This window comes from Nicotiana tabacum, chromosome 4 (assembly GCF_000715075.1).
Source record: "Nicotiana tabacum cultivar K326 chromosome 4, ASM71507v2, whole genome shotgun sequence".
Lineage (NCBI taxonomy): Eukaryota > Viridiplantae > Streptophyta > Magnoliopsida > Solanales > Solanaceae > Nicotiana > Nicotiana tabacum.
In genome coordinates, this window is record NC_134083.1 from 126,340,421 (window position 1) to 126,362,212 (window position 21,792).

The 21,792-nt window shown below is 43.5% G+C and overlaps 1 protein-coding gene across 1 annotated transcript; it reads left to right on the forward strand.

Annotated features, from left to right (window-relative positions):
* The first annotated feature begins 14,979 nt into the window (after positions 1-14,979).
* Positions 14,980-15,504, forward strand: LOC107790022 (uncharacterized). The gene has a single exon (XM_016611919.1). It carries the CDS (start codon positions 14,980-14,982, stop codon positions 15,502-15,504), a length of 525 nt encoding a protein of 174 aa, XP_016467405.1.
* Positions 15,505-21,792: the final 6,288 nt, after the last annotated feature.

A 21,792-nucleotide genomic window follows, 5' to 3' on the forward strand; every position in this document is an offset into this window, starting at 1 on the left:
TGCTCCTTTGAGAATTCCACTAGTGAATGGTTGGATAATCTTTTGTTCGAGAGCAAGCTTCGTTTCCCGTTAGGAACCTTGCTATCGAGCAAAAGATTATCTAGCCACCCCCTAGTGTCTTGAAGGAAAGAACACTCGTGAATGGCTGAATAACCTTTGGTCCGATGGCAACTTTTGCTTCCCGTTTGGAATTTGCCATCGAGCCAAAGACTATCTAACCATCCCCCAGTGGTTTGTTATTTCCATGCCTTGTCATTGAAACATCTTATCTCTAATGATGATGTTTTCTTCGTAGTACGCTTTCCATTGCTGCCTCGTTAAAAACCTTGTTAGGAAAATCCAATTGGGACAAAAACTGAACGAAGGAAAAAAGAGTGCAGCACATACTTTCAGTACAAGCAGTATTGATCAACAATAATACCTTTTGAGGTGAGTCACATTCTAGTTGCTCGGCAATTTGACTCCATCTTGGTTTTCTAGTTCATAAGATCCTTTCCCGGTGACAACTAAAAGTTGGTAGGGGCCTTCCTATGTTGGGCCCAGCTTTCCTGTGTTGAGCTCCTCGGTGTTTTGAGTCACTTTTCTTAAAACCAAGTCTCCCACTTTGAAATAACGGAGATTGGTCCTCCGATTAGTACCTTTCCATTCTTTGTTTCTGGGCCACCATCCTTATGTGTGCCATGTCCCTGCGTTCGTCAAGCAGCTCCAATTTGACCAACAATGCTTCGTTGTTTGTTTATTTGTCCGCTCGGAAGTAGCACAAGGTCAGTTCTCCTACCTCCATCGGGATCAGAGCTTCTGCACTGTATATGAGAGAGAAAGGTGTTTCTCCCGTGCTCGATTTGTCCGTCATCCGGTATGCCCATAACACTCTAGTAACTCTTCGGCCCACTTGCCTTTGGCTGCTTCCAACCTCCTTTTGAGGTTTTAAATAATCGCTTTATTGGTTGATTCCGCTTGTCCATTTGCGCTCAGATCGTATGGCGAAGATGTGATTCTTTTAATTTTTAAGTCTTCAATAAAATTTGTGACCTTTGAGCCTTTGAATTGTGGCCTGTTGTCGCAGGCAATCTCCTTCAGTATTCCATACCAGCAAATAATGTTTTCCCATAGGAAATCGACCACTTTACGCTTGCCGATTTTCTGGTAAGAACCTGCCTCATCCCACTTTGTGAATTAATCAGTTAAAATTAAAAGAAATCTTACCTTCCCAGGAGCCGGTGGTAGCGACCCGACTATATTCATCCCCCATTTCATGAATGGCCACGGGGATAGTACTGAATTCAGCAGTTCTACCGGTTGGTGCACTAACGGTGCATGGCGTTGACACTTGTCGTATTTCTGAACGAATGTCTTAGCATCTTGTTCCATCCGGGGCCATAATTTTAGCACCAACGAATTTGCACCTAACTGATTCCTACAAATTCCTTCGTGAACCTCTCTCATGACGTAATTAGACTCGGAGGCTCCTAAGCATCGGACCAACGTGCCTTGGAATGACCTTCTGTATAACTATCCTCCCTAGAAGCTATAACGAGCTGCTTTGGTACGGAGTGCCCGGGATGCCTTCGGGTCTTTGAGAATCTTGTCGTGCTCAAAGTAGTCAATGATCTCATTCCTCCAGTCCCAGACCAGGTTGATTGTATTTACTCTATAATAACCGTCCACCTCCAGTACCGAGTGCATGATCTGTACAACCGTACCGGAATCTGATCCCTTTATTTCCGTGGACGATCCCAAATTGGCCAATGCATCTGCTTCTGCGTTTTCTTCTCTCAGGATATGGGTGATTGACCATTCACTGAACCGTGAGAGCAAAGTTTGGACTTTAACCGCATGAGTTCCTCCTTGGTGTCGAAGATTTCATATACATGATTTACCACTAGTTGGGAAACATAGTTGATTTCAATGACCTCAGAGTCTAGTCCTCGGGCCAGTTCAAGTCCTGCAATCAAAGCCTTATACTCCGCTTCATTGTTAGTCAGGGGAACAGTTTTTATGGCCTGCCTCAGATTTTCTCCCGAGGGTGTGATTAAGACTACCTCGGGCCCGGACCCTTTCACGTTGGAGGCTCCGTCCGTGAACAAGGTCCAAACACTTGATGTCATTTCCGACACCATCACGCTTCCTTTGTGGCCAAAGGTTGTAGCCCAGGACTAAAATCGGCCACGAAATCGGCCTAAACTTGTGATTTGATTACAGTCCTGGGCTTATATTCGATATCAAATTCACTAATCTAAACTGCCCATTTGGTTAGTCAACCTGACAACTCAGGTTTGTGAAGGACATTTTGCAGGGGAAAAGTTGTCACCACTGAAAATAAGGCCTAAGCTTTCAAGCTGTGACTACGAGAGCTAAGGCCAGTTTTTTAAGGTGCGGATAACAATTTTTTGCTCCCGATAAAATTCTGCTAATATAATAGATAGGAGATTGCGTACCTCTATCCTCCCAGACTATAATGCCGCTTACCGCTACATCTGAGACCACTAAGTATATTAGCAACTATTCGCCTTCCTCCGATTTTGATACTAACGTAGGGCTTGATAGATGCCGTTTCAGGCCTTTCAAAGCTGTTCGAGTTCTTCACCACGGACTTGGTTGCGTCCATTTCTTCTGGCACCTGGAAATATCTTGGTACATGGTGGGATTCCGACAGCTCCTCCCCTTTGTCGTCTTCGTTTGGTTCGAGAGCAGGCATCGGTTATTGTAATTTCTATGCCGCGTGTTCCTTCCCTTTACTGCTAAAAACCGAGACCGCGTTGCCGCCGGTTGGTCTCCTCTTATTTGTTTGATTCCCTCTGGAGTTGGGAACTTCAGAAGTTGGTGATACGTTGATGGTACGACGTTTTCATGACCCCTTCGGCATTTGTAGGCAGCAAGATCTCCCTCGGGTTGTCACACTTGCTAAGTTGAACCCGACGAGGAGTTTTGTTGCCGGAATGATGCTTCCGGTTAACTTAGCTTGCTCCAACACTCTCCATTAATTTTAAAATCTAGAACGTTAAGAGAAATTACCAGGGCATCATTGTGCAGCAGTAGAAGTTCATCGGCATCCTCTTTTGTGAAGGTGATATCGTCCTCGGTGACTTTCCGGAGTCTCTTGCTATGATTCACCAATATCTTTATCTTTTTTGTTGCCGAGAAGGTTACGCCGTTGATCTCGTATCCCTCAAAAATCATGTTGATGGTTAGTCGGAGAGGGTCTTCACCTATATTCGAAGGCTCTACGTTGTCCCGGATACGGACATAATTGTTCTTAGACCGGTCGCTTAGGAACTCTCTGAGATGATTGTTTTTCAACAACGTTGCCACCTCATCGCGCAGATGTCGGCAATTTCTAGTTCGGTGGCCATTTGTCCCATGATATTCACACCATAATTTAGGATTCCTCTGCTTGAGATCGGATCTCATCCGCCTCGGGAATCATGCTTTCTTGATGTTCCTCATCGCCGATAACATCTCCACTATGCTGACATTAAAATTGTACTCGGATAGCCTGGGTGTAAGGCCCCGTAAACTTTTTCCTAAAAACCCGGATTCTGTAATGCCAAAGTAGGCGTAGAGGTTCGAACTTTTTGGATTGAACAGTGCGCTGGGGAGTTGAAGGAAAATATTGGGCAGAATTAGGCATTTCTGCGGTCGCAGAACGACTCTGCGGACCGCAGAATGGTCGCAGAGCGGGACAGTTTTCTGGGGCATTTTTAATGTCAATTTAGCGGCCATTATGCGACGGCATAACCGTTTCGCAGGCCACACTCTTATCACATATCCCACATTGGGAATTTTTGGAGAGAGGTTCTGCGGTGCACTATGCGATCGCAGAACTATTCTGCGGTGCATTATGCGGCCGCAGAACAGGTCTGCGGGCCGCATAGTGATCGTAGACCCGGTCAGTTTTTTTCCAGTTTTGGCACCCCAATTTTGCGGTCATTTTGCGGACCACATAAACATTATGCAATCGTATATGCGACCGTAGAACCTGTTTTGGAGCTTTATTTTGGGGGTTTTTAAACCCTTATTCCGTTAAAACACCTACCTTAGACCATTTTGAACATATTTTCTGATATTTTTAGAGTGAGAGAGAGGGTCCTAGAGGGAGAAAGTGATCTTCATCAAATTGCTATTCAATTCTCACTTAAAACCTTGAAGATTATCAAAAGAGGCACCTAGGTCTTCTTCCTAAGAGGTAACATTCTATCACCCAAACTCTTAATTTCAAAATGTAACTAGAATGGGCCATTAGTAAGGTAATTCATGGGGATGAGAGTGCTTACCTTGCATGCATATATTCCTAAGGTATGTGGGGAGGTTATGAGTTAAAGATAGAAAAGAATGGGGTGTAGGTTGGTGGAGTCTTTCATAAAAATGGCCATGAAACCTTAATACACACATAGTGTTTGATAGAATGCTCAAGTGATCTAGAATTATGATCGTTTTCCTAATTTTGGGTTCAATTTTGCTATATTGCTAAAATAGATTGAAGTTGCTAATATTCCGTAACATCATAGAGTTTTAAGAGGCTCAATTGAGGTATGTTGGCTAAACCCCCTCTTCTTAGAATTGAATCCCACGGTATTCATGCAATTGACGTAAGTCCCAAATTGAACGTCCCAGAAATTGCTATCCCGAATGAGCTTGCTTTGAAAATATATGTGTAATATATATTCCCAAGCTTTCATCATGTTATCTCGTCATCTGAGGAAATGTTCAAAACTTAGAATATGTGCTAAAAATGCCTAGACTTCAAGTTAAATTCGATTAAAGACTGCTATGTCAAATTGTGTGAAAAGCCTTTATGTGCCTTAGATTCTAAATTTCTCACATGTGAAATCATAAGCCTTGAATGAAAAACCGTGTTGTTATTGATGATAGCAATAATGTTGGAATGTGGAAAAGAACTTGAATCATGAAATACGGCCAAGCGTCCAGAATAACTTTATAATTGGGGCCACTCGTGCCATTGTATTAGAAAGAGGGGAAAGAAATATGATTTGAGATGATTATTGAAAAGGGGTGATGTATCAAATGAGATGGCCTAGCCAATCAGGCCGAGATCGAACTCTGTGTAAGAACACAGTGGTATTGTGTATGGAATTGTGAATATGGTTGATGTCTCAAATGAGATGGCCTAGCCGACCGGGCCGAGATCGCATTCCGTGGAAGAACACAGTGGTATTATGTATGAAATTTTGAATATGGTTGATGTCTCAAATGAGATGGCCTAGCCGACCGGGTCGAGATCAGTCTCCGTGTAAGAATACGATGGTATTGTGGATGAAGATGTGAAAATTGTTGATGTCTCAAATGAGATGGCCTAGCTGATCGGGCCGAGATCGGACTCCGTGTAAGAACACGGTGGTATTGTGGAATATGGCATATTGGCACAAAAAACCATCATACCTAATAATGCGGGAATTAAAAAAAAATATCTATGTGATCCTTAACTTGATGTTGTAATGTTGTTTAAAGCTCATGTTGTATTCTTGACTGTCTCCCCCTGTATTGTTGTTCATTCTATTGAGATAGTGTTTAGTTATACATACTAGTATTATTCGACAGTACTAACGTCCCTTTTGTCGGGGGCGCTGCATCTTTAAATAGATGCAGGTGGTTACATAGCAGACAGTGTTGATCACAAATAGTGTTGCATCCTCTTCTCAGCGGACTCGGTGAGCCCCATTTCATTCTGGGGTCATGTATTGTACCTTTTGTTTATATTGTGGTCACTTTTTCAGGTATTGCCGGAGCCTTATTGCCGGTAACATATTTACTTTCTTTTGTATCTTTAGAGGCTCCGTAGACACTATGTGGGTTGTATATGGGTGCTAGAAAGGTCAAACGGATTATGTTGTATTTTGGATTTTTGTTCCACTAAATCACAAAATGTATGTATTTGAAACTTTATAGGGAAGTAGCAAAATAAAATGGTTTAGTAATGTCTATATATACGGTCATTCTACTGTTTAGCTAATAAAAACATGCCTTCTCTTATCATGGGTGAGTTGGGTAGAAAGTATCTAACATGCTTGCTCGTCCGGGTTCACTCGGTTGAGCGCTGGTCGCGCTTCCCGAGGTTGGGGCGTGACAAACTTGGTATCGGAGCCTAAGGTTTTAAAGTGTCCTAGGATGTCTCAGAGCCATGTCTGGTAGAGTCTTTCTTATTGGTGTGTTGTCGACCACATCTATAATTTGGAGGCTACTTGGACATTTAGGAACAATGCCCTTCTTTGATATTCTGGATCGTGCGATGAAACTAAATGTGCAATTGTTCCTCCTCTAACTCGTGCATTCCTTTAACTTTCAGTATATGGCACCTAAGAAGAGAGCAAGAACTGCCCAAGGAGCCAACGCCGCCTTAGGAGTGGCAATTGACCCTTTATTTGGTGATGCGGGTGAATATCAAAGGGGTGTGGATAATCCCCCGACTGCTACACTACCTGATTCCTACTACATCGGCCCAGGCCACACCAGTTCCTACACGTACTAAGGGTGCGATGGTTCCTCCACCTGACATTCCGATTGCACCTCCAGCCCCAGCTTCCGGCTCTGGTATTTCTGATGGGGATCTTAGGGGAGCTATTCAGATGCTGACTCAGATAGTGGCTTCTCAGGCCCAAAGGTCGAATGTTGCACCTACATCCTCTAGCCAGAAAGGGGATTCTACTAGTTCTAGGTTGAACAGGTTTATGCAGTTGGATCCTTCGGTGTTCACGGGTGCTAATCCTGAGGAGGACCCACAAGACTTCATTGATGAGATGCATAAGACTCTCTGGGTTATGCGCGCTACTAAGACGGAGGGAGTGGAGTTGGCCGCCTACCGCCTACCGCCTGAAAGGGGTGGCCTATTCTTGGTTTGAGCTGTGGGAGGAATCTCGGGAGGAGGGGAGCCCTCCAGTGAGATGGAGTGAGTTTGTTGATGCCTTTATAAACCATTTCTTTCCTGCCGAGACTAGGGCAGCCCGTGCCGCAGAGTTTGAGAATCTAAAGCAAGAGAGTAGGAGTGTGTGGGAGTATCACATGGAGTTCGTGCACCTGTCAAAATATGCTATTCACATGTTGCCTACTATGGAGGCTAGAGTGCGTCGGTTTGTGCACGGCCTTAGTCCCTTGGTTATCAATGAGGCCGCTACAACTGCCTTGAATTCAGATATGAACTATGGAAAAATGGTAGCATTTGCTCAAGCTACAGAGGACCGCAAGTTGAAGAACAAAAGGGAGCGAGAGGGTACCAGCAAGGCCCGGTCCGCGGGCAACATTGGGGAGTAATTTGGTGTGGGAAGATCAGCTTTCAGGGAAGGGTCATCAGGGCCATCCCAGTCTTATGCTCAGTCTTTAGCCAGTGCACTGCCAGCGGGGCACAGTCTGCAGTAGAGGAGTCGCTTCAGGTCAATCAGGGCAGCAGGGGACCCCACCATCAGGGCCGATCAAGAGGGAGATTCCCGCAGTAGCGGAGGCCCCCATGCCCCAATTGCAGGAAGATGCACTCGGGGATCTGCTACATGGACTTACCTATATGTTACGGGTGTAGATTGAGGGGTCATATTCATAGGGAGTGTCGTTCATCCCGCCAGGGTATGGGTAGGGGCACAACACAGCCATCCAGTTCTGCAGCTGCTACATCTTCAGCACCCTCTCCAGCTCGAGGCCCTCCGGCACCAGCAGGGCATGGTGCAGCTAGGGGTGGTGCGTAGAGTTCAGGAGGACCCAGCCATTTCTATGCTATGAGTGGTCACCAGAGTGCAGATGCTTCTCCAGATTTTGTCATAGGTATATCGATTGTCCAAACTCATGATGTATATGCTCTTATTGATCCCGGTTCCATCTTGTCCTATATTACCCCTTATGTTGCTATGGAATTTGGGATAGAACCGGAATAACTTCCTGAGCCGTTCTCTGTATCTACTCCGGTTGGCGAGTCTTTTGTGGCCGCACAAGTTTATAAGGGGTTGTGTTGTCACGGTGCGTGGTCGGGACACCATGGCCGATCTCATTGAATTGGGGATGGTTGATTTTGATGTAATTATGGGGATGGATTGACTTTATTCGTGTTTTGCTAAGCTCGACTGTCAAACTAGAACTGTGAGGTTGGAATTTCCAAATGAGCCGGTTATTGAGAGGAAGGGGAATAATGTGGTGCCAAAGGGTGGGTTTATTCCTTACCTTAAGGCCACAAAGATGATTATCAAGGGGTGTATCTATTATTTGGTCCGGGTTACGGACACCAGTGCTGAGGCGCCTACGTTCGAGTCTGTGCCAGGTGTGAATGAATTTCCAGAGGTCTTTCCTGATGAGCTCCCTAGGATTCTGCCAGACAGAGAGATTGATTTTGGGATTAAAGTGATGCCAGGCATGCAACCTATATCTATTCCGCCCTACAGGATGGCACCAGCAGAATTGAAGGAACTAAAGGAACAATTGAAGGATTTGTTAGAAAATGGTTTCATTCGACCGAGTGTGCCACCATGGGGTACACCGGTTCTCTTTGTGAGGAAGAAAGATGGATCACTGAGGATGTGTATTGACTATCGGCAGCTCAACAAAGTCACAATCAAAAACAAATACCCACTACTAAGAATAGATGATTTGTTTGATCAGTTACACGGTGCTAGATACTTCTCCAAAATTGATTTATGATCCGGGTACCACCAATTGAAGATCAGGGAGCAGGATATTCCGAAAAAAGCTTTCAGAATCCGGTATGAGCACTTTGAATTTCTGGTAATGTCTTTTGGGCTAACAAATGCCCCGGCAGCTTTCATGGACCTTATGAATCCGGTTTTCAAGCCTTTCCCCGACTCCTTTGTGATAGTGTTCATTGACGATATTCTTGTATATTCACGAGGTCGGGAGGACCATGCCGATCATCTCAGGGCAGTTTTGTAGACTCTTCATCAACACCAATTGTATGCGAAGTTTTCAAAAGTGTGAACTTTGGATTGAATCTGTCACATTCTTGGGTTATGTTGTCTCTAGAGAAGGAATTAAGGTTGATCCTCAAAAGATTTCAGCAGTAAAGAATTGGCCTAGACCTATAACGCGAACCAAGATTCGTAGTTTCTTGGGCTTAGCAGGGTATTACAGGAAGTTTGTGGAGGGGTTCTCTACTCTTTCCTCTCCGTTGACTCAATTGACTCAAAAAGCGGTTAAGTTCCAATGGTCCGATGCTTGTGAAAGGAGCTTCCGGGAGTAAAAATCGAGATTGACTGCAGCGCCAATGTTGACCCTGCCAGAGGGTACAAAAGGGTTTGTGTTCAAGGATCGGGCTTGGGTGTGTATTAATGCAACACGGCAAGGTTATATCCTATGCTTCTAGGCAACTCAAAAATCATGAAAAGAATTATCCAACTCATCACTTAGAACTTGCGGCGATGGTTTTTGCATTTAAAATTTGGCGTCACTAATTTGTATGGGGTCCATGTGGAGGTATTCACGGACTACAAAAGTCTTCAATATATTTTCAAACAAAATAAGCTGAATCTAAGGCAGAGAAGATGGCTTGAGTTACTCAAGGATTACGACATCGATATTCTATATCACCCGGGAAAAGCCAATGTTGTGGCGAATGCTCTTAGCCGAAAATCTATGGGTAGTTTAGCATACATGGAGGTATATCAAAGTCCATTGGCCAAGGAAGTCCATCAATTATCTAGTTTGGGAGTTCGTCTTACGGACTCTAATGAAGGAGGGGTAATTGTGCAAAATAGGGCTGAATCATCGCTTGTTGTGGAAGTCAAAGAGAAGCAATACAACGATCCATTTTTGGTGTAATTGAAGGAGGGGATTCAAAAACATAAAACTATGGCTTTTACTCTTGGCATGGATGATGGTACACTAAGGTACCAAGGGTGGCTATGTGTTCCGAATGTAGATGGTCTCCGGGAAAGAATCATGACCGAGGCTCACGCTTCTAGGTAATCGTTGCATCCAGGTTCTACAAAGATGTATCACGACTTCAAGGAAATCTATTGGTGGAATGGCATGAAAAGGAATGTGGCGGACTTTATGGCAAGGTGTCCGAATTATCAGCAAGTGAAGGCCGAATATCAATGGCCTGGTAGATTGGCACAGAACATAGAAATTCCAATGTGAAAGTGGGAGATGATTTTGTGGTAGGATTACCGCGCACTCCACGCAAGTTTGACTTAATTTGGGTGATCGTGGACCGACTCACGAAATCAGTACACTTCTTGCTTGTTAAATATACCGACACAGCAAAACAGTATGCTCAGTTGTATATCAAGGAAATAGTCAGGCTACATGGCACTCCAGTTTCTATCATTTCTGATCGAGGGGCTCAGTTCATGGCCAATTTTTGGAAGAAATTTCAGCAAGGTTTGGGTACTCAGGTAAATCTTAGTACAACCTTCCATCCACAGACTGACGGGCAAGCAGAGCGGACTATTCAGACGCTTGAGGACATGTTGCGTGCTTGTGTTCTTGATTTCAAGGGTAGCTGGGATGATCATTTGCAACTCATAGAGTTTGCTTATAACAACAACTTTCATACAAGTATTCAGATGGCACCATTTGAGGCATTGTATGGTAGGAGATGTAGATCTCCCATTGGGTGGTTCGAGATTGGGGAAGCAGAGTTAATAGGGCTAGACCTCGTGCATCATTAAGGAGCGGTTGGGAACTGCTCAGAGTTGTCAAAAATCCTATTCAAATGTTCGTCGCAGAGACATAGAGTTCAAAGAAGATGAATGGGTATTTCTGAAGGTTTCCCCCATGAAGGGAATAATGTGGTTCGGAAAGAAAGGGAAATTGAGTCCGAGGTATGTCGGGCCGTACAAAATCATCCAGAGGATCGGTGAGGCGGCGTACAAGATTGAGCTACCACCTGAGATGTCATTAGTGCACCCGGTATTCCATGTGTCCATGTTGAAGAAGGTAGTTGGAGATCCGTACGCTATTGTGCCGATTGTGACCATTGAGGTTAATGAAGAATTGTCATATGAAGAAATCCCAGTTGCCATTCTTGATAGACAAGTCCGAAGGTTGAGAAATAAAGAAATTGCCTCCGTGAAAGTGTTATGGCGAAACCAGCAGGTGGAAGAGGCTACTTGGGAGTTTGAGGAAGAAATGAATAAGAAGTATCCTTACTTGTTTGAATAGCTGTGTAATCCTTTCTTTTTATGAACTTGTCACCTATGAATTTTGTATCACTTGTTCAGTTAATGTAAATGTGTTCCTTTTGATTATACGTTGTTTTCATGAGGCCACAGTTGGTATTATTATGAGTTATGTTACATCGTTGGATTGTGTACATGTTTTTAGGATGTGATTCTGGGGCTCTCTAACAGGTGAATAGGCCTAGTTACAAAGGAAACTCTAGCAAAATTTTTGAAAATTTAGGGAGTTAGTTAAATTTTGGGTTGCTGGTGTAGGGTATGAAAACTGAGTTGCATGAGGTACTAATAGTAGACCCTGATCCTCATTCGAGGAAGAATGATCTTAAGTGGGGGAGGATGTAAGGCCCCATAAAAGTTTTCCTAAACACTCGGATTCCGTGATGCCAAAGCAGGCGTAGAGGTTAATAATAGTAGAAATTCTTCGCGGCGAGCTTGCGAACCGTGGTTCGGACTTTTTGGATTGAACCACTCTGTGGACCGAAGACTGGTCGCAGAGTGGGACAATTTTCTGGGGCATTTTTGGTGTCAATTTCGCGGCCATTATACGGTTGCATAACCGTTTCACGGGCCACACTCTTGTCACATATCCCGTCTTGGAATTTTTCGGAGGGAGGTTCTGCGGTGCACTATGCGACCATAGAACCGTTCTGCGGTGCATTATGCGGCCGCAGAGTAGGTCTGCGGGCCGCATAGTGACCGCAGACCCAGTCAGTGTTTTTCCAGCTTTGGCACCCCAATTTTGCGGACCATATAATCATTATGCGATCGCAGAACCTATTCCGGAGCTTTATTTTTGGGGTTTTTAAACCCGATCCTATTCCGTTAAAACACCTACCTTGGACCATTTTGAACATATGTTTTGATATTTTTATAGTGAGAGAGAGGGTCCTAGAGGGAGAAAGTGATCTTCATCAAATTGCTCTTCAATTCTCACTTAAAACCTTGAAGATTATCAAGAGAGACACCTAGGTCTTCTTCCTAAGAGATAAGATTCTATCACCCAAACTCTTAATTTCAAAATGTAACTAGAATGGGCCATTAGTATAGTAATTCATGGGGATGGGAGTGCTTACCTTACATGCATGTGTTCCTAAGGTATGTGTGGAGGTTGTGACTTAAAGATAGAAAAGAATGGGGTGTGGGTTGGTGGAGTCTTTCATAAAAAGGGGCATGAAACCTTAATACACACATTGTGTTTGATAGAATGCTCAAGTGAGCTAGAATTATGACCGTTTTCCTAATTTTGGGTTCAATTTTGCTATATTGCTAAAATAGATTGAAGTTGCTAATATTCCGGAACATCATAGAGTTTTAAGAGGCTCAATTGAGGTATGTTGGCTAAACCCCTCTTCTTAGAATTGAATCCCACGGTATTCATGCAATCGACGTAAGTCCCAAATTGAACGTCCTAGAAATTGCTATCGTGAATGTGCTTGCTTTGAAAATATATGTGTAATATATATTCCCATGCTTTCATCATGTTATCTTGTCATCTGAGGAAATGTTCAAAACTTAGAATGTGCTAAAAATGCCTAGACTTCAAGTCAAATTCGATTAAAGACTACTATGTCAAATTGTGTGAAAAGCCTTTATGTGCCTTAGATTCTAAATTTCTCACATGTGAAATCATAAGCCTTGAATGAAAAACCGTGTTATTATTGATGATAGCAATAATGTTGGAATGTGATAAAGAACTTGAATCATGAAATACGGCCAAGCATCCAGAATAACTTTATAATTGGGGCCACTCGTGCCATTGTATTGGGAAAAGGGGAAAGAAATATGAATTGAGATGATTAATTAAAAAGGGGTGATGTATCAAATGATATGGCCTAGCCAATCGGGCCGAGATCGAACTCCGTATAAGAACACAGTGGTATTGTATATGGAATTGTGAATATGGTTAATGTCTCAAATGAGATCAAATCGATCTTGCTGAAGAAGTTTGGTGAAACCCTCACAAAGGGGGACCTGACATGGTATTCACTCTTACCCGAGCATTCAATTGACTCTTTTGAAATGCTTGATTATTCATTCTTCAAGGCCTATGTCGGGGCAAGAAAGGTCCAAGCCAGAAAGGTAGACATATTTAGGATTGCGCAAGGTGAGCCTGAATTATTACAAAAATTTGTGATCCGATTCCAAAAGGAAAAGATGTTGCTACCGGCTGTACTAGATGAGTGGGCAACAGAGACATTCATAAAGGATTTGAATCTACAAAGCTCATGCGCCTCCCGGTAGTTGAAGGAAAGCCTGCGAATTCCAAGCAACCACATGGGTGGATGTCCATAACCGTTATGAGTCAAAAATAAGAATAGAAGATGATCAGCTCAGGTTCCCGACATCAACCAAGGGACGAGATCGAGACAAAAACCAAGACAAGTTCAAAAGTGACTTTGATGCTGATCGACGGTCTTCTAAAGGTCATTTCTTGCCATATGAAAGAACTAAGGGATGCATCAGCAAAGTGTTTCGGTCCTCAAGCAAGATCGTTCCCTATAGAAGAACCGACCGTGACCGGAATAGCAGGTCATTACAAGAACATGAGGTATCAGGGGCCCGGGACTCCACATATCCTAGGTTATCGGATTATAAATTTAACATCATCTTAGTAGAGTTGGTATCAACGATGAGGAATATCAAAGAAGCACGATTCCTAAAGCCAATGAGATCCAATCCCAGCCAGAGGGATCCCAACTTGTGGTGCAAATATCATGGGACTCATGGCCATAGAACTAGGGATTGCCGGCATCTACGAGAAGAGGTGGCGATGTTGTTAAAGAATGGCCATCTCAGGGAATGTTTAAGTGATTGAGCCAAAAATAATTACGGCTGAAGCCGGGATAATGCAAAGCCTTCAAAGGTGGTAGAAGACTCTCCTCGGCACTTACTATTACAATGAACGGGGAGGATAAGGAAAAAACTTCTTTCATAACAAATTATGGCACTTACTGTTACAATGTGAGGCCGTCTGGGCATAAGAACGCCAGAGCTACTTATCAAAGGCTCGATAACAAAATGTTTGAGAAACAAATAGGAAAAATAATGAAAGTATATATCAATGACATGTTACTCAAGTCTTTAAATGCAGGGGATCATTTGAAGCACCTCCAAGAGACTTTTGACATTCTCAGAAATACAACATGAAGCTTAACCCAGAAAAGTGTGCGTTCAGTGTTGGTCCTGTAAGTTCTTGGGGTTCTTTGTCTAGCAAATAGGGATCGAGGTAGATCCCGATAATATCAAAGACATCCCGGACTAGCTAACGAGCGTAAAGGAGGTATAGACATTAATCGGAAGGTTAGCCGCTTTAAGCAGGTTCATCTCAAGATCCTCGAAAAACTTTCACCACTTCTTCTCACTTCTCAAAAAGAAGAACAATTTCGAGTAGATCTAGAATACCAACAGGCATTGAGAGACCTAAAAAGGTACTTGTCAAGTCCCTCGTTACTGTTAAAACCGGGGGAAGGCGAGTAGTTACTAATATATATAGCAGTCTCGGAAGTAGCGGTAAGTGTTATTGTTATCCGAGAAGAAGAAGGTACGCAATTTCCTATTTATTATGTTAGTGAAATATTATCGGGAGCGGATACCCGCTATCCGCACCTCAAAAAAATGGCCTTAGCTCTTGTAGTCGCCTCTCGAAACCTTAGGCATTATTTTCAGTGCCACTGATAGCCGTTGTGACAACCTTTCCCTTAATGAATGTCCTTCACAAGCCTGAGTTGTCAGGCCGGTTGGCTAAATAGGTAGTCGAAATTAGTGAATTCGACATTGAGTACAAGCCTAGGATTGTGATCAAGTCACAAGTTTTGGCCAACTTGTGACTGCTTTCAGTCCCGGATCAATGCCCTTGGTGGCTAAGGAAGCAGTGTTGATGTCGAAAATAATATCGGGAGTTTTGTTTACGGATGGGGCTTCCAATGTAAAAGGGTCCAGTCTCGGGGTAGTTCTAGTTACACCCTCGGGAGAAACCCTGAGGCATGCCATTAAGACTATTCCATTAACTAACAATGAAGCCGAGTATGAGGCTTTGGTTACAGGAGTTGAACTGGCCCGAGGACTTGGCTTCGAGGTCATCGAGATCAAATGTGATTTCCAGCTGGTAGTAAACCAAGTGTGCGGGATGTTTGACATAAAGGAAGAACGTATCCAGCAATATGTGAATAAGGTTCAAGCATTGCTTTCACGATTCATGGAATGGTCGATCTTACATATTCCGAGAGAAGAAAATGTGGAAGCAGACGCATTGGCTAATTTGGGGTCATCAACAGAGATGAAAGGATCTGACTCCGGTACAGTAGTCCAACTTCTGCACTCAGTATTGGACATGGACGATTACTATAAGGTCAACTCAACCAACTTGGTCTAGGACTAGAGGAATGAGTTCATCGAATATCTTCGGCATGGCAAATTACCCGAAGACCTGAAGGCATCCTGGTCACTACGAACCAAAGCACCCCCTACTACCTCGTAAATGGACAATTATATAGAAGATCTTACCTAGGACCATTGGCCCAATGCTTGGGATCCTCAGAGGCGGACTACGTGATGAGAGAAGCCCACAAAGGGATTTGCGGGAACCATTCCAGTGTAGATTCGTCAGCTCTAAAGCTGGTTAGGGCAAGGTTACTATTGGCCCCATATGGATCAGGGCGTAAAGGCATTCGTTCAGAAATGCAACAAATGTTAACGCCATACGCAATTGGTGCACCAACCGGCAGAACTCTTGCATTCGGTGTTGTCCCCATGGCCATTCATGAAATGGAGAATGGACATAGTCGATCCTCCACCATCGGGCCCCAGAAAGGTATGATTTATGTTAGTTTTAAATAACTACTTCTCTAAATTAGTTGAAGAAGGTCCTTACCAAAAGATCGGTGAACGTGAAGTGATGGACTTCATATGGGACCACATAATCTGCCGATTTGGAATACCGAAGGAAATTGTTGTGACAACGGGCCGCAGTTCATAGGCTCAAAAGTCACAAAATTTTTGGAGGATTTGAAAACCAAGCTCTCTACCATCCAAGTGCTAACGGATAAGCGGAATCAAAAAATAAGGTGATTATCCAAAACCTTAAAAAGAAGCTAGAAGCTGCTAAAGGCAAATGGCCCGAAGAGCTACCGGGTGTATTATGGGCATACCAGACATTGGCGAAGTTGAGCACAGGTGAAACACCTTTCTCTCTCGTATATGGTGCGGAAGCTCTGATATCAATGGAAGTAGGAGAACCAACTCTAAGATTTTCCCAATCAAACAAAGAAGCAAATAATGAAGTACCGTTAGTGAGGCTGAACTTGCTAGACGAACACAGGGACTTGGCGTACGTGGGGATGGTGGCCCAAAAATAAAGGATGTAAAGATATTATAATCGGAGGCACAAGGTCCTTACCGGGTTTAAGTTTTTACCAGTAAAGGATCGTACGAATTGGAGAACCAAGATGGAGTCAAGTTGCCTAGTAATTGGAACGTGACTCACCTCAAAAGGTACTAATGCTGATGGATCCTATCAATATTGAAAATATGTGCTGCACTCTTTTTTCTTTCGACCAGTTTTTGTCCCAATCGGGTTTTTCTGGCAAGGTTTTTAATGAGGTAACAACGGAAAACATACTACAAAGGGAGCGTCATCGATAAGAATAAGACCTTTAAATGACAAGTCATTGAAATCTTCACATCAATGATAAATCTATATGGGATGGTTAAATAATCTTTGGCTAGATGGAAAACCACTGATGGAAAGCAAAGCTTGCCATCAAACCAAAGACTATTTAACCATTCTCGAGTTGTTTGCACCAATAAAGCAAGACTTCCAGCGTTCCAATTCTCATATTTCACATTCGAACACTAGGGGGAGTAATATAAGATACGGAAACAATGAATGTCATGAGAATTGGGGACTTCTAGAATCGGGAATAATAATGTCTCATCAGGGTTGGGGACTGCATGGCCAGCCCTGTAGAAATAACTTGTACAAATTAGCCTCATGTATTGGCAGTTTTTTTACTTTAGCAAATGAATGCTCGTGTACTTTTAAAGAAAGAAGGAATCAAATAAAATTATTTAATTTTTATCTTATTTATTGTCTAAATGATGAGTTGATTTTATCATTTGAAAGTTAACAAAATACTTCAAATGCTTTTGTCGAAATGAACAGGAGACGTCCTCTTCAAGAGCACTGTAAACACAAAAGGTCCCTCTCTTATGTAACCCTCACAGTAAAAGGTTGATTTCTCAAGAATTTATGCCCGGAATCAAAAGCTATCGGATGAAAGCATACCCAAAACTTTAACTAATTCAACGCAAAAGGAATGCATTTTTCACAACAGTTAAGCACAAATATTCTTCATTCATAAAAGTGTCAAAATTGGAGCCTGAAGAGGAGAGAGGGATATGCGTCTCCCCCGATGGAGGAAGGCGGATCTGCCGCCGGTTCTTGGCCTTCATCCTTGTCATCTTCAATCTCCCTTTCTGTTCCCGAGTACTCAGAACCGGTACTCGTGGAGTTAGTTGTAGAGGGCTGAGGAGGAAGGCATTTTCGAGCAGACAGCTTCAGTTCTCGGGCCTGGGCAATGAAATCATCTATATTAGAAATGCCCCTTTGGCCTCTTCCAAGGTCTTCCTACTCATATAGTATATTGCATAAGTCTTCTCAAATACGAGGGAATCCGCTTGGTTCTAGAGCTTTGCTTGAAACTTTTCAATTTTGGCCTGGAGGCCGTCTCGCTTGGATCTCAAGGCACTGAGGCGAGCATCGAGCTCTACATACATAGCCAAATGGAGCCGGTTTTGGTCCACTGACTTCTTTAGCCTCTCCTCCAGTTAGGCCCTCCTCTCCTTGGAAGCATTGGATTCCTCGGGTTTGGAGGTCAGCTCTGCCTTCAGGTTATTTATTTGATCCTCTGAGGCCGACTCGCGCTCGGCAGCTGTAAGCATAGCATCATGTAGCTAGGCCCACTTGGCCTTGGCCTCTTGAAGCTTTTCATGCAATTGAGCAGCTTCTTGACTATGGGCCATTTTCTCTTGCTCACTCTACTGCAACCGTGCCTCGAGCTCATCTATCTCAGCAGCTTTTGCCTCCAGAATCGGGAGGCACACAGCAAGTTGGTTCCGTTAGGCCAACAGTTGATCTCGCTCGGAAGCAAGTCCTTGCTTATCAAGGATCAATCTCTGCATGACTTCGGAAGTGAGAAAGTTGGCCTGTAAAAAAAAGAATATCAAGGTTAGAATTCCCATTGCAGCAAATAAATGGAAAAGAAGTGATAAGAGAACAAGAATGGTACCACTGCCACATTGTAATAGCATTATTTAACAACATTCCCCAGAAAAGGAATGCATTTTCTTCCAATCCTTCTCTGAAGCCAGAGGCTTCAGATAATTCGCAAGCTCCACCGGCTTGGACAAAAGATGGCTCCCTTTCAAAACCGAAAGAGTGGCACTTCTCCTCCCTCGAGGATCTGAGGAAGGGGTTGAGTAATTATGCCCCAAATTCCCGTGGTTGGGAGACCGGGGAGAGAAGCACCTCCCTCTCGGTCATCTGTTACCGGTAGAGGAGATGTAGTTGGTGCTGGCGGCAAAGGAGCGGTTGGTATTGATGGGCGTGAAGTTGTTGTCGTGGAAGGATGAGAAGAAGCTGCAACAGGGGCAGCGCTGATTATTTCTTGCTCAGTTGCCGAAGGCAGAGAGGCCCAGGGTCCGAACTCCTTGGACCGGAGACAACAACCAAATCCATCTCCCCCCAAAGTGCTTGGACCTCTTCTACGGTCGGGTTTTGATCCCAGCTGAGCATCCGGTTGAGCTGATGAAGATATTTTCCTCCTTTTAAGGGGAGCCACTTCATCACTGTCTTTCACATAATCTACAATAACCACGGTGGCCGGTTCGGTCATTGTCTTATCCCCAAAGTGCTTGGACCTCTTCTACGGTCGGGTTTTGAAGCTCTCCCAGCTGAGCATCCGGTTGAGTTGATGAAGATATTTTCCTCCTTTGAAGGGGAGCCACTTCATCACTGGCGTTTCCATCATCCACAACAACCACGGTGGCGGGTTCGATCATTGTCTTATTTTTTTTCTTACTTTGACTCCCAGCCGAGGAAGAACGTCGCTTTTTTGGTTGTTTGTTCTCTAGATGGGGACTCCGAGAGGAATCACTGGAAGTATATCCGCGGGCACTCTGTCGAACAAGGGCACTTTGTAATAACCTCATGGAGTCCTCGGGGTCAGCCAAAACATCGACCTCAGGGTAGGTGATAGACCCCTGCAGAACTCCTGAATTAAGCAACAAATGGAATTAGCAAAATTACCTATGTTCATACAAAGATAAAAGGAAGAAGGACTTGATTTACCATGGTTCTTGGCCTTCACCCATATTTGAGGGCCATCTCCTTCCACCAGCGGAATTCTAGTGTTGTGATTTCCAGAATCTTCTGAACCCACTGGTCTAGGCCTTGAACCCATGATGGTTCCCACCGGGTAGCTGGAACAAAAGAAACGAAGAGGTCAACAATAACAGAAAACAATCTTTTCACGAAGGAAGGAAATGAATAAATCGTAAACTTACAAAAGCGATTCCACGATTCAGGAAAAGATGGTGTTGTGGCTGGGATGATGTCCCTGGTAGCGATGATGATAAACCGCTCCATCCACCCACGATCATTTCATCATCCACGCTGGTGAGAAGAGCGTGGTGGCCACGTTTGCTGAATTTTATTACAATAGAGATCCGCAGTAGAGATTCATCATGTGTGCAAGGATTAGGATTTCCCCAATCTCCGTGCACAGTTGGTGAAAGCAAGCCACCGTTCGCCATATAGATGGCCCTACTTGTGCTAAGCAGACCCGGTACCGATGGCAAAACTCCAAAGTTACGGGGTATAGCCCTGCATTCGACCCCATAGAAAAGGGACCAAAGGGATACGTATAAACATTCGTAAAACCCTCTATGGTGAAGTTAACCCGCTCTATCATATTCGGAGCGAGGATGTCAAGGTTAGGGCAGTTGCAGTCCTCTTTCACGGTGGGGATACCAGAAGTTCGAATGGATGAGGGATACCTACTAACAACCCAAGTTCGTAAAGACGTAGAAGGGGCCTTCTCTTGGAAGTCATTATAAGTACTGAGGTTTTTAGGTATAATGGTATTTACAGTGGGAGGTTCAGAATAAACACCAACGTTTTTGTTTTTCTTTGGGCCTCCACCGAAGAGAATGCCAGAATTTCCATAGGGTGCGGTGAAAGAAGCCATGATAATAAAAGGTTAGTAAAGCTTTTGCTAAGAAAACCGGAAAAGATGAAAAATTCTCCAAGAAGAAGAGTGCAGAGAAGAAGAAGGACTTATAAAAACTTTGGAAGTATAAGAAGTAAAATAATGAGTAGAAGTGAAGGGGGTCTGATTATTTATAAAAAACATGGTAACACGCATCCTAAAAGTATTATAATATTATTTTATTTTTGTAAGCTATTGTTCTTCTGTATTTGACATTATTTGGATCATATTCAATTCGAATGAGGTCTATTTCTCAAGGCTATAACTATTCAAGTCACACGGTTTGAATTTACTTTATTATTGTTTACTTTACTTATAGTTGAATCTATCGCTTTGTGTCAAATTAATCTACGTATCCTTAAAATCAATTATAAATTCAATTGTTATCCGATTTTAAGGGTAAACAGTTTAGCGCCCATCGTGGGGCTAAGGATAATAGTGGTTATTTGATACAAATTTCCATAACACACACTATTTTTCATTTGTTCTTTGAAGTGTCTTTGATTCCAAGCTAAAATGCAAAAATGTCAAACTCTCAATGAGCACCTCTACATATTGACAATGAGTCCGATCACCAAGGTGAAAATAATAACATAGCACCCGTTAACGAGATACCGCCTGCTGATCCCGCTAGAATTCCAATCGCAGATCCGATTGACGTTAATTCACATGTGGCTATCGATGCAAATTTTCCTACCGACCCCAAAAATAGTGTTCGTGGTGGAGCCCGATCGGCAACTCAAAACACATAAAACTTTGAAGGAGATAGGATCAACCTACGAATGGTCTTCGAAATGTTGCAGGCTCAATAAGCGGTGATAGCTCAGTTACAGAACCAAAGTCGTGCACCAAGCAGGGCTGAGTCCGATCCTCCCCGGGAAGTCACCCGCAACGAACATGAATCGGGGGCTAGATCCAAAATTATAAAGATGCTTGAGGAGCTGACAAAATGGATAGAATAAGGGGAGAAGAAGATCGAGGCTAACGATAAAAAGATGGAAACTTACAATTCCAGGGTAGACCAACTCCCAGGAGCACCTCCGATATTGAAGGGCCTAGATTCCAGGAAGTTCGTACAAAAACCCTTTCCTCCGAGTGTGGCTCCTAAGCCGATCCCCAAAACATTCTGCATGCCTGAGATTCCTAAGTACAACGGAACGACTGACCCAAACGAGCACGTCACTTCATACACATGCGCCATCAAAGGAACCGACTTGGAGGATGATTAGATCGATTCTGTCTTACTGAAGAAATTCAGAGAAACCTTGTCAAAGGGAGTCATGATATGGTATCACAACTTACCCCCTAATTCTATTGATTCATTTGCTATACTTGTAGACTCTTTTGTGAAAGCACACGCTGGGGCTATCAAGGTCAAAACCAGGAAATCAGAC